Source organism: Symsagittifera roscoffensis, chromosome 1 (assembly GCF_963678635.1).
Source record: "Symsagittifera roscoffensis chromosome 1, txSymRosc1.1, whole genome shotgun sequence".
Lineage (NCBI taxonomy): Eukaryota > Metazoa > Xenacoelomorpha > Acoela > Convolutidae > Symsagittifera > Symsagittifera roscoffensis.
In genome coordinates this window covers 4,977,251-4,988,543 of record NC_087062.1, presented here as the reverse complement: position 1 = coordinate 4,988,543, position 11,293 = coordinate 4,977,251, and the positions used below count along the sequence as shown (strand labels likewise).

The window sequence follows — 11,293 nt, the reverse complement described above, 5'->3', positions numbered from 1 at the left end:
TAACGAGAAAAAGTTTCGACTCACTGATTCTTAAAGAGTCATAGTTCCGATTTCGAGTCTTAAATTTATTTCAGATTTCTGATGAAATTGAAGACGAGTGTCGTGTCTTTTGATGCGCATGTTCCCCCTGGCGTGAAATGTCTGCAGTACTCTAAGATGACCAAGAAGATGTACTCTGTTCACGTGGATAACTCAGTTGTCAAATGGGACGCATCTTTTGCATTTGTAACTGTAAGTTTTTGCTCCGATCGCCGAATTTTGTTTCGCTATGGTAACTATCGAGAACTGCGAAAAGTATCTAGAGATTAGTTAAACTGAAGAATATTCCAATTTTGAATAATTTTTGCATGAAAAAGCTCGTAGATAAGACAGTTTGTTTTAAGGGCACCTAAAATTTAAAATTTGAATGCAAAATTTCTTCAATATCACAAATTGCTCTCTGCGATTGAATTTGTCTATCCGAAATTTTTGCAAATGCAATGAAGACACTCGTAAAGGTCGTGTTGATTTTTTCGTGTTGAGTCTGGTCTTCTGTGAGGAAGGCAAATTACGATCTTCAATAACAAAAGCATAAATGGCGCGAAAAAAGTGTCAGTCAGAAATTGATCTTGAAATTCACAGAGATCTAACTCTCATTTTCTATGAAATTTGCAACCAAGAATTTTTTCAAAAAACAAGTAAGTGTTTTTTTTTCATTTCCGTTGCGTTCATGGACATTTTCGAACTGTCTGTTGGTTATGTTTCATATTAATTTTAAGAGTAATGAACGTACTGAAGACTGAACGTATTTTGTTTTTTTTTTAAAGAAAAAGTCTGAAAATATTGATGCACTTAGGTATGCACTTTTTGAGTTTAATTGAAATTCATCTGCTGAAAGTGACGTGAATAGCACTCTCCAATTGCGAACGTGGAAATGGCGCGAAAAAACTTGAACGATTTTTAGTTTTGAAAGTGGAATCTATCTATCTATCTATCTATCTATATATCTATATATCTATCTATTTATCTATCTATCTATTATTTAATTGAGACATGTTTAAGAAGTTTCTATGTCGATATGTTTAAAAAGTCCCTATGTTGACATTTTTTTTGCAAGTTTAACGAAAGAATTTTTGCACGTTTAAGCTACATCGTATAGTGTAATGCTCAAGAAATTTCACTTGGCACATGTGTGAAAAATTGCTGTGTTGGTCTGTTTAATGATTAAAACAATGCAAGGGTTGAAAGGCTAAGTTAAGTTGACGTTTTAAAATCTGTTGGAGCGTGAAAGCTTTAACTCTACGTTTTTCCTACATTCGCAACGTAAAATATCAACATTTTTATTTCATAATTTAATAAAGTAAATTTTATTTTCTCAACCCTATAATGGTGTGCTGTCAGGGTACACTCAATGGTTGCAAATCTAGTGTCCAAGTGTGCCTGCTCAAATACTCATGGTTTTCCAGATATGGCGTTTTTTTATGAATTTTTCATTTCTTTTTCAAATACTTAGATATAAAAAACTAACCGAACTTTAATTTCTCAATCCTATAGTGAGGTGCAATCAGGCTACACTCATGAGATAAAAAAAACTATCCGAACTTAAATTTCTCAACCCTATAGTGAGGTGGAATCAGGGTACACTCAGGGGTTGCAAATCTAGTGTCCAAGTGTGACTGCTTAAGTACTTATGGTTTTCGAGGTATGGCGTTTTATGATTTTTTTTTAATTTCTTTTTCAAAAATTTAGAATAAAAAAACTAACCGAACTTGAAATTCTCAACCCTATAGTGGAGTGCAGCTGGGGTACATACATTAGCTGGAATACTGGTATCGAAGTATAACTGCTCAATTTTTTTTGGTTTCAAGATATGGTGTTTTTTTTTGATTTTTTCATTTTTTTTAAAACACTTACATGAAAAAAGTGAACGTTTTTGAAATTCTCAACCTTCTAGTGGGATGCTTTCTGAGTACATCCATTGGTTGCTATCTGGCGTCCAAGTACGACTGCTCTAATCTTTTTGGTTTTCGAGACAAAGCGTTTTTTTGATATTTCCAGTTTTTTTTTTCAAAAAACGTAAGTAACCGAAATTAAGTTTCTCAACCCTGTAATGTGCGGCTGTCAGGGTACCATGAAGGATTGCAAATCTGGCGTCTAAATATGTTTGCGTCATATATTAAAAAAATTAACCAAACTTGAAAGTCTCAACGCTATAATTTGATTATATAAGGGTACGCTCAGGAGATGCAAATCTGGCATCTAAGTTTGTCTGCTGAAATCCTTTTGCTTTTCGAGATAATGCGTTTTTTATCAAATTTTTTTTAAACCCTAAGTCGCAATTAAAAGTGTTACTTTTGCAGGCTTTTTTGAATGAGTAGGGTGCAAAGCATTGGCAGTTTTAGTGACTATTGTTTGTAAATTATCAATGGCCCTTGGGGCAGATGTTTAAACTTGAAATACCGAATCTGTAGGTCGCAGGTGCGAATTCGTCACATTCGCAATGGTTAACTAATTAGAGGCTTCTTTCTATTTTTCCTATTTTTCTTTTTAGACCTGCTTTCTGTCGTTTTCTACTTAAATTTCTCAACCCTATAGTGAGGTGGAATCAGGGTACACTCAGGGGTTGCAAATCTAGTGTCCAAGTGTGACTGCTTAAGTACTTATGGTTTTCGAGGTATGGCGTTTTATGATTTTCTTTAAATTTCTTTTTCAAAAATTTAGAATAAAAAAACTAACCGAACTTGAAATTCTCAACCCTATAGTGGAGTGCAGCTGGGGTACATACATTAGCTGGAATACTGGTATCGAAGTATAACTGCTCAATTTTTTTTGGTTTCAAGATATGGTGTTTTTTTTTGATTTTTTCATTTTTTTTAAAACACTTACATGAAAAAAGTGAACGTTTTTGAAATTCTCAACCTTCTAGTGGGATGCTTTCTGAGTACATCCATGGGTTGCTATCTGGCGTCCAAGTACGACTGCTCTAATCTTTTTGGTTTTCGAGACAAAGCTATTTTTTGATATTTCCAGTTTTTTTTTCAAAAAACGTAAGTAACCGAAATTAAGTTTCTCAACCCTGTAATGTGCGGCTGTCAGGGTACCATGAAGGATTGCAAATCTGGCGTCTAAATATGTTTGCGTCATATATTAAAAAAATTAACCAAACTTGAAAGTCTCAACGCTATAATTTGATTATATAAGGGTACGCTCAGGAGATGCAAATCTGGCATCTAAGTTTGTCTGCTGAAATCCTTTTGCTTTTCGAGATAATGCGTTTTTTATCAAATTTTTTTAAATTTATTTTTCAAAAATTTAGATATAAAAAACTAATCGAATTTGAATTTCTCAGCCCTATACTGGGGTGCTATCAGGGTACATTCAGGGGTTGTAAATCTGGCGTCCAAGTATGACTGCTCAAATCCTTTTGATTATCGATAAATTGCGTTTTTTATGATTTTTTTTTCATTTCAAAAAAAAAAATTAGGTATAAAAAAACTAACCGAACTTGACTTTCTCAACTCTATAGTAGGTTGCTGTCAGAATACATTCAGGGGTTGCAAATCTGGTCTCCAAGTTTGACTGCTCAAATCCTTTTTTTTTGTTCGAGATATGGCGTTTTTATGATTTTTTTCATTTTTTTTCAAGAAACTTAGATATAAAAAAAACCAAGCGAAGTTGAATTTCTCAAGCCTATAGTGGGTTGCTGTCAGGGTACATTCAGGGGTTGCGAATCTGGCGTCCAAGTTCGACTGCTCGAATCCTTTTGTTTTTACGAGAAATTTGGTATTTCTGTTTTCTGAAGAATTGGCTTTGTAGCACCGGAGGTGCGATTGACGCGCTAGTTTATTTTTAAGATTTCCCAGCTGATAAAAAACATTACCTTTTGATCCAGTTTTCTCAAGTTGGGTTCATGTTATCAAAAGAGCTCCAATAATAAATTGTTCTAGAAATTCTAACGGCATCTTTTTCCTTGAAATTCAAATTCGAGATTTTTTTAAAAGAAAGTAAGTGTTTTTTTTGTTTACTTGCGTTCATTACTCTTTTCCAATCTTCGATTGGCTATGTTTGTGTGTTCGGAACCGACTATGCTACTTGTAAAGCAGTTGCTTTAGGTCTTAAATTTATGGCATGTATAAAATGATATTGCTGCGGGTTTTTGCACATGCGGAGCGTAGGGTGATAGTACGATGCAACTTTTTTTTAAACCCTAAGTCGCAATTAAAAGTGTTACTTTTGCAGGCATTTTTGAATGAGTAGGGTGCAAAGCATTGGCAGTTTTAGTGACTATTGTTTGTAAATTATCAATGGCCCTTGGGGCAGATGTTTAAACTTGAAACACCGAATCTGTAGGTCGCAGGTGCGAATTCGTCACATTCGCAATGGTTAACTAATTAGAGGCTTCTTTCTATTTTTCCTATTTTTCTTTTTAGACCTGCTTTCTGTCGTTTTCTCGCTGGTGTTTGCGAAGCGCAGCTTCGTGTCTGTCTTCAAAATATGAAGTAAGCGCAAAGTTACTTACTTGAGTGATAGGAAAAAACAATCAGCTCAAATTTTAATCGAGTTGTCTGAATTATCAAATTCTTGTTAAACAACGACACTGAAGCAATTCTTTCCAGAAAACTCTGTCGTCAAGTCAACTCTGCAATTTTTAATCACGTTTGATGCAAGTTTCAACACTAGCGGGCTTGCGAGCGTTAAGTGTATTAGTACGAACCTTTTTTTCTCTAAGTAAAAGTGTTCATTTTCGCAAATAAAAGTGTTCATTGAAAGTTTTCACTGATATGGAAATTTCACTGTAGCATTGGAAATTGCATACCATCTGTTCACTGCTTTGTTTTTGGCTATTTTTTGTCATCAATTAAGCGTCCGTGGCTGAGTGTTTAGTGCGTGAGACTGGAAATTTCTAGGTCGCAGAGTAGGTCTCAGGTTCGATTCCGAGACGTAGCCGATTTTTTTTTACTTATTTGATTCTTACTTCTACCTTTTTTTGGACTTTATAGAGCTGCTTTTTGTCGTGTTCTCGCTAGTGTTTGCGAAGCGCGGCTTGGCCACTGTTGAATTTTTTTGTATATTACCAACTCCGATTTGACATAATTTTAGTTTCTTTTGTGGCCTTTTTATGTAATTGGCTTGCTAGATTTCGACTCATTAAGCGGTTTTGTGGCCTCATTTTACCTCATTTTTGAGCGAACATTTTTATGCGTGTGGGATTTTTTTTCAGATCAACAGGTGTCTGCTCAAGTATTTCAGCTTTGTCATCAAATCCTCAGTTTTTCAAAACTGGCAAACATCTTACAAATGTTTTTCTCATCTATTATATATTTAAATGCGGGCTTCACTATCTCGCCATGTTTAAGCATTTTCAACGTATTATTTTTGCGTGCTTAAGCTATATCGTATATTGCAATGGTTAAGAATTTGTTTCGATTTTCTAATTTGATTTTAGTGGATATTTTACCTAGTTTAAATTAAGCAGCCCAATATCGAATTAGGGGTTGCAAATTTGGCCTCCAATTTTGAATGCCAGAATCATTTTAGTTAACGAGATAAGACAATTTTTAAGACTTTTTCAAAAATTTTCAGAAATTTCAAATAACAAAATGATTTAAAAAACTCGAAGCTCCCAACCCTGTAGTTGGGTGCTATCGGAGTACTCTAAGGAGTTACAAATCTTGCCTCCAAATATGACTGTTCAAATCCTTGTAGTTTTCCAGATATGAAGTTTTTTGTGAATTTTTCAAAAATTTTCAGAAAACTTAAGTTATTATTATTCTTTAAAAATCTGAAATTCCCAATCCTTTAGTTAGGTCCTGTCAGAGTACTCTCAAGGATTGCGAATCTTGCCTCCAAATATGACTGCTCAATTCTTTGTAGTTTTCGAGATGTGACGTTTTTTGTGATTTTTTCAAAATTTGAATTTCCCAACTCTATAGTTCGGTGTTGTCAGGGTACTCTAAGGAGTTGCAAATCTTGCCACATGCGACTGCTAAACGCGACTGCTCAAATGCTTTTAGTTTCCGAGATGTGAAGTTTTTCGATTTTTTCAAAATTTCTCTAGGAACTTATCTACAAAGAAATTCAAAAAAATTTAAACTACTAACTTGATGAAGATACAATCTTATTGTCAGCGTACACCCAGGCGTCTCAAATCTTGCCTCTTAAAATGAATACTCAAATACTTTTAGTTTCCGAGATCAGACGTTTTTTCAATTTTTTTCGGGAAACTTAGGTTTAAAAAAATTCACAACATTTTGGATTCCTAACCCTATAGTAAATATCAGTGGTTGCAAATATGGCTTCCAAATAACCCTCAGTGGTTTCAAATATGGCTTCCAAATTTCTCCAAAGGCCCTTTGAGTTTTTGAGATGACGCTTTTAAAATGGGAATTTAAAAAAATTCAAAAGTTCGAAATTACCAACCCTGTAATTGGGTGCAGTCAGAGTACACTAAAAGTCTGCAGATGTTGTTTCCAATATATGCGGTTTTTCATGAGTTTTCGAAAAATTTCGAAGCACTGAAGGTGCGTTAATTGCTAGTTGATATTTATAGACAATTCGAGACATATGGAAACTGTGGTTTTTGAGCTTTTTTCTATGCTATGTTTGTATTGTATCTTAAGTCTGTGCTATAGTTAAACTTCGGCTAATAATTGTAAAAAGCTTTGCTTTTTTGTAAATCCTCGCAAACTATCCTTGGGTTTTGAAATTTTTGTTCAAAATTTGGAATACATTCTTTTCGATTTGATATTGGCGTCTTAGCAGGTGATTTTTATCTTTGAAAATTGAACAAAATGTTTTTCGTATATCACTTAAAGTACATCAAGAAATGTTCGATAATGTTCATCGAAGTTATCGTATCTGACTTATGTTTAACCCCGAATAATGTGTTGAGCTTGAAACTGAACTGAAATGACATTGACGGTGTTGTTGTTGGTGTTGTTTCAGGAAGTGTTCATACCTCCAAGTGAGGACGAGCTCCTATGTGCCATGCTGTACAATAACGAGATAAGTGCAGATATTACTGATGAAGATAATACAGTCGATGACACAGTTCTCATTGGAAGCTCCTCCGGGCGTATTCATGTCTGCAATTTCAATGAGATGAAGTTAGTTGAAGTCGAACAGACCTTTGGAGGAGCAGTAATTGCATTCAAACAGGTAATTTATTTTGAGAAATTATATATTAGCTTTGGGTAATTGAAATGAATAACGGCTTAGTCTATTTGAATCCTTGTAAATACGTATGCGGTCTCGGACCAATGCTCCTCCCCCCGCCACGAACGACCAAATACGTTTTCCTCGTAAGCCATTAATTTTACAAGAAATGTATTCATAATGCGAGAATCAGTTTGACTCGCTATAAATAGCAAATGGAGGATGATAAGAAGAGCCCAGACTGAAAATAAAGACAACCAAAAAAATCTTTGGAGTCTGAAACAAAGTCTGGCTTTAAATCTGGTAAAAAGGATCAAATTTCTATTTTAGTGCGTGAAAAACATGCTAGCAGTTATCACACAAGACAAGCTCCTTCGCATATACACGATGAAGCAAGAAGAAAACGATCTTAATGGAAATAAACGGCAATCAATTTCTCTAACGCTTCTGACGACAGTAAAAGGCAGTAAACAGAGTCCTGAGGCTCTGTGTTGTATTGATAGTATAAACAAGTGTATTGTTGTGGGGTCTGTGAATGTCCTGGTGATGGTGACTTGGAAAAAATTGTCTCAGATTTCAAACAATGAATGCAGTATTGATTTCTTCACTGTGCCGAAGTAAGTTCGCAAGAGCATAATTGTATCATTCCAGTAGAAAGTTCACAACAGCATAGCAGAGATTCATGTGATCACTTAAGTGACATATAGGGCAATGAATTTATGTAATCAGATAGCATTTAAAAGTCAGAAATTATATATATTAACTTCAAAAAAAATCAAAATGTACCTCTTAACAAAAAATCCTTGATGAGAATAGAATGTATTCGTATCTCGTTTTTTTTTCTTGGATAAGAAGTATATCTCATAAACAAAGTGCAACTCTTCTTTTGAAAAGTTTAGCGTACTAATAATCTAATGCTTAGGGATGTTGCATCTTCTAAGACGCCAAAATCAAGTCGGCAAGGATCTATATACAATCAAGGAGGTCACGCCGACGTCTCAATTAGATCAATTTTACTCCTAGACGAAGTAACATGCGTGACAGGCGACAACGTTGGACGATTAATGTGGTGGGACCTAAGCACTGGAACTGTAATGCAAACTATCAAATCACACCAAGCATCTGTGACGTCATTGGTTTCAGACAGAACTGGTCGAATTTTGGCATCTGGAGTGGATCCCTACATTGTAACACTCAGACTTACCGAGGATGAAATTTGGGCCCAATCGGAGATTCTAAAATCTGTCCAATCAGAAGTGACATCTATGATTTCTGTTCCGAATAGGGAAGATGTGGATCTAAATAGTTTGGTCATTGGAACCAAAGCACCATATGTGTACGTCTGGAACTTTCACCCGGACAGATGTGATAGTTTTGTAACTTTTACACCTCATTATAACGGAAAGGTGGCAAATAGTGAAAGAAAGGTTCTGATTTCGAAGCCGAACTCAGTTTTCCTTCATAGTCTGGGCGATGTTTCTGACGACTCTTCAGAAAAACCGGGAATACCTTTGAAACTCGAAAGTGCTTGCGAGAAATTAATTGAACTTACCTTACCGGAAGGCCATGTTTTGATTAGTAGTGACATTTCAAATGATGCGAAGTGGCTTTGTTATGCTTCCTGTAAATCAGGTGTCTATTTTCTGAAACTTTTCCAAATTGCTAACTCGAAAGATCTTCAAAATGTACCACTGAAAACACGCTTCTCAACACCGGTGAAATCTTTAATGTTTGCCAGAGGCAATACAAGTTTGACATGTGTGTTTTCAAATGGTTCAGTACTTAACTACAACCTCAAAGAAGGAGGTCAGCCCGAAAGAGTTCAGCTTAAGTGTCAAAATGTTATCAGATGTGAATATTCGTTCGTTCATGATATTTTTGCTGTAATTTGTGGTCAGAAAGAGATCCGAATATTCAGCGCAAGAAATTTTGAACTGATTTGCGAGTTACCCGTTAGAGATGCTTTCCCGGCCGCTGTCACGTTTGCTAATGATGATAATCAGACTTCATTATTCGTGCAATATTCGGATTTCATGCATTTTGAGTTCGATTTCCAGGAAAAGCGGTACAAAAAGTGGTGTAAGAAAGTTCAAGCCACGGAGTTGAAGCAAATGGTCTCTCCCTCCATTGGAAGTACAATATTGACATTTGAAGACAGTTCACTGAAAGTTATTTCAACGTCTCAGAGTAAATTAAATGTGATTACCCCGAACAATTTGAAACGTAGCAAAGATGATGACGATTTGAAAAAGTCGAATAAGTGGATACAGTCTCTTAACAATTTCAAGGTCATCAGAAACTGTTGTAAATTGAGTGAGAATGAAATTGTGTTGTTTGTCTTGCCTGTGAGTGAAATCAACAACGTTTTGCCTGCGGGTTTCACTCGAAAGGCTTTTGGAACTTGAATTCAAAAAGATCTTCTAGTATTATTAATTCTTTCTGTTGATAAACAATGAGAGGAACGTAGAGAGGGAAGACAGTACGGATTAGCATGTTCGTCGAATAGCCGGCCTTTTAAGCATTGTAATGAATTTCTGCGCCACTTCAAAATTCTTTCGCTCAATTTCGTGAACAGGTTTTTTCTAATTGTAGTTCTAATTGTGCTTTTCCTAAAACTTTAATGGTGTTTATAGTTAATTGTTATATAACTACTATATTTGTTAGTATTTTTTCTTTCATTAGCCTAGGTTGGTCGGGTTGGGCTCGTCCGTCTCCAGGCTAAGGAACTTCGCAACTTCCACCGGCCTAAGCCACAGGTCTGCGGGAGTGAGTGGGGAGGGATTCTTGGGGCAGTTGAAAAGGTGGCAACTAGTGTGGGGTGCTAGGTGACAGTCCGGGCATAGTGGGTAAACTTTGTTGCCTAGTCGGGAGAGGTATGTTTTTAAAAGCTGACTGTAACCAGACCGGAGTTGGGAGAGTTTACAGCGAGTAGTGCTGGGGAGAGATTTTTCTTTGGGTCCAGACGACGCCGCCTTCAAGTGGTGGACCCGACATCCTGGCTTGCCAGGTTGCAAATGGCGTCAAGAAGCTCAGAAGTCTTTATTTATAGTTGCACTTTTTCGCAGGTTTTAAGAGTCGATGAACGTACTTCAGACTGCTAAATAGGTCGTGATTATTTTTTTTCTTCAGGAAAAGTCTAGAAATTTGTTCAGGCTCAAATTTAATTTTTCGCGCTTAAACTTCTGATTTTTTTTGTAAGTTCATTTCGTTGACTCTGCTTAAAGAAATCCTACTCCACCATCGAACAGCCAAAGTGTAGAGGTCACAAAAAACGTGATCGACTTCCAGTTTCGAAAATAGAATTTAATTAGCAGATTTCCCAGCGTAATGAAATTTTTAGCTATCGTTCCAGTTTTCTCAAATTGTGTTAATTTTATCAAAAAAGGGCCCATCATAAATTGTTTCAGTAACTTAAAAAGCCGTAGGTGCAATTATTTTTTTTCTTGGAAACTGGAAAGTTGGGATTTTTCAAATTGATAGTCACTTTTTTCCGTTTACTTGCGTTCATTGACTATTTTCCAACTGTCAGTTGGCTATGTTTTCTTCTTGTTTAAAAGATTAGTGTATTTGTTTTCTGAGTTTTGTCGCCTCATGACTTGCGTTTCTGTGGTGAAGTTCGATTATTGTGCATTTGTGTGTCTTCGGAGGCTGGGGTTCAATACTAGGGCCTGTCCTTTTCACTTTGTTTTAACGATTTATTTGTTTAACAGGCACAGTTGAGAATAATAATTTTTATATACTAAACAAAATAAAGATTTACTTGAGGAACTGATTGAGTTATAAAAATGGATTAATGCTCATAAAATGACATTGAACACACTAAAATTCAAATCATGATAAAAAGCCGTTTTTCAAAACATTGCGAGGCAGTAATGAAGAAGCCAAAAAAGTTTATCTCAACTTTGTACTTCAAGGAATATTCTTAACCCAAAAACTGTTGATGAATACCTTCAAAATTTTCTATCAGCCGATCTATTCTGCAAACAAAACTACTCTGCTCAACTTGCAATAACGACAACGTTTTTTGCGCTATCTCAAAAGAACAAATTCGAAGAAGTTAGAACAGATAGAAGAAAAAAAAATTGCTCATCTTCGAATTACATGTTAACTTTAAAGTAAAAATTGTAAGATCTCAGCACACAAGCGTTTGCGTTATTGG

General features: G+C 35.6%; 1 protein-coding gene across 1 annotated transcript; it reads left to right on the top strand.

Moving 5' to 3' along the window:
• The first annotated feature begins 78 nt into the window (after positions 1–78).
• On the top strand, positions 79–9,560 carry LOC134853866 (U3 small nucleolar RNA-associated protein 4 homolog). The gene is made up of 4 exons (XM_063869819.1): positions 79–231; positions 6,925–7,137; positions 7,465–7,751; positions 8,057–9,560. Exons 1-4 carry the CDS (start codon positions 82–84, stop codon positions 9,537–9,539), a joined length of 2,133 nt encoding a protein of 710 aa, XP_063725889.1. The 5' UTR covers positions 79–81; the 3' UTR covers positions 9,540–9,560.
• Positions 9,561–11,293: the final 1,733 nt, after the last annotated feature.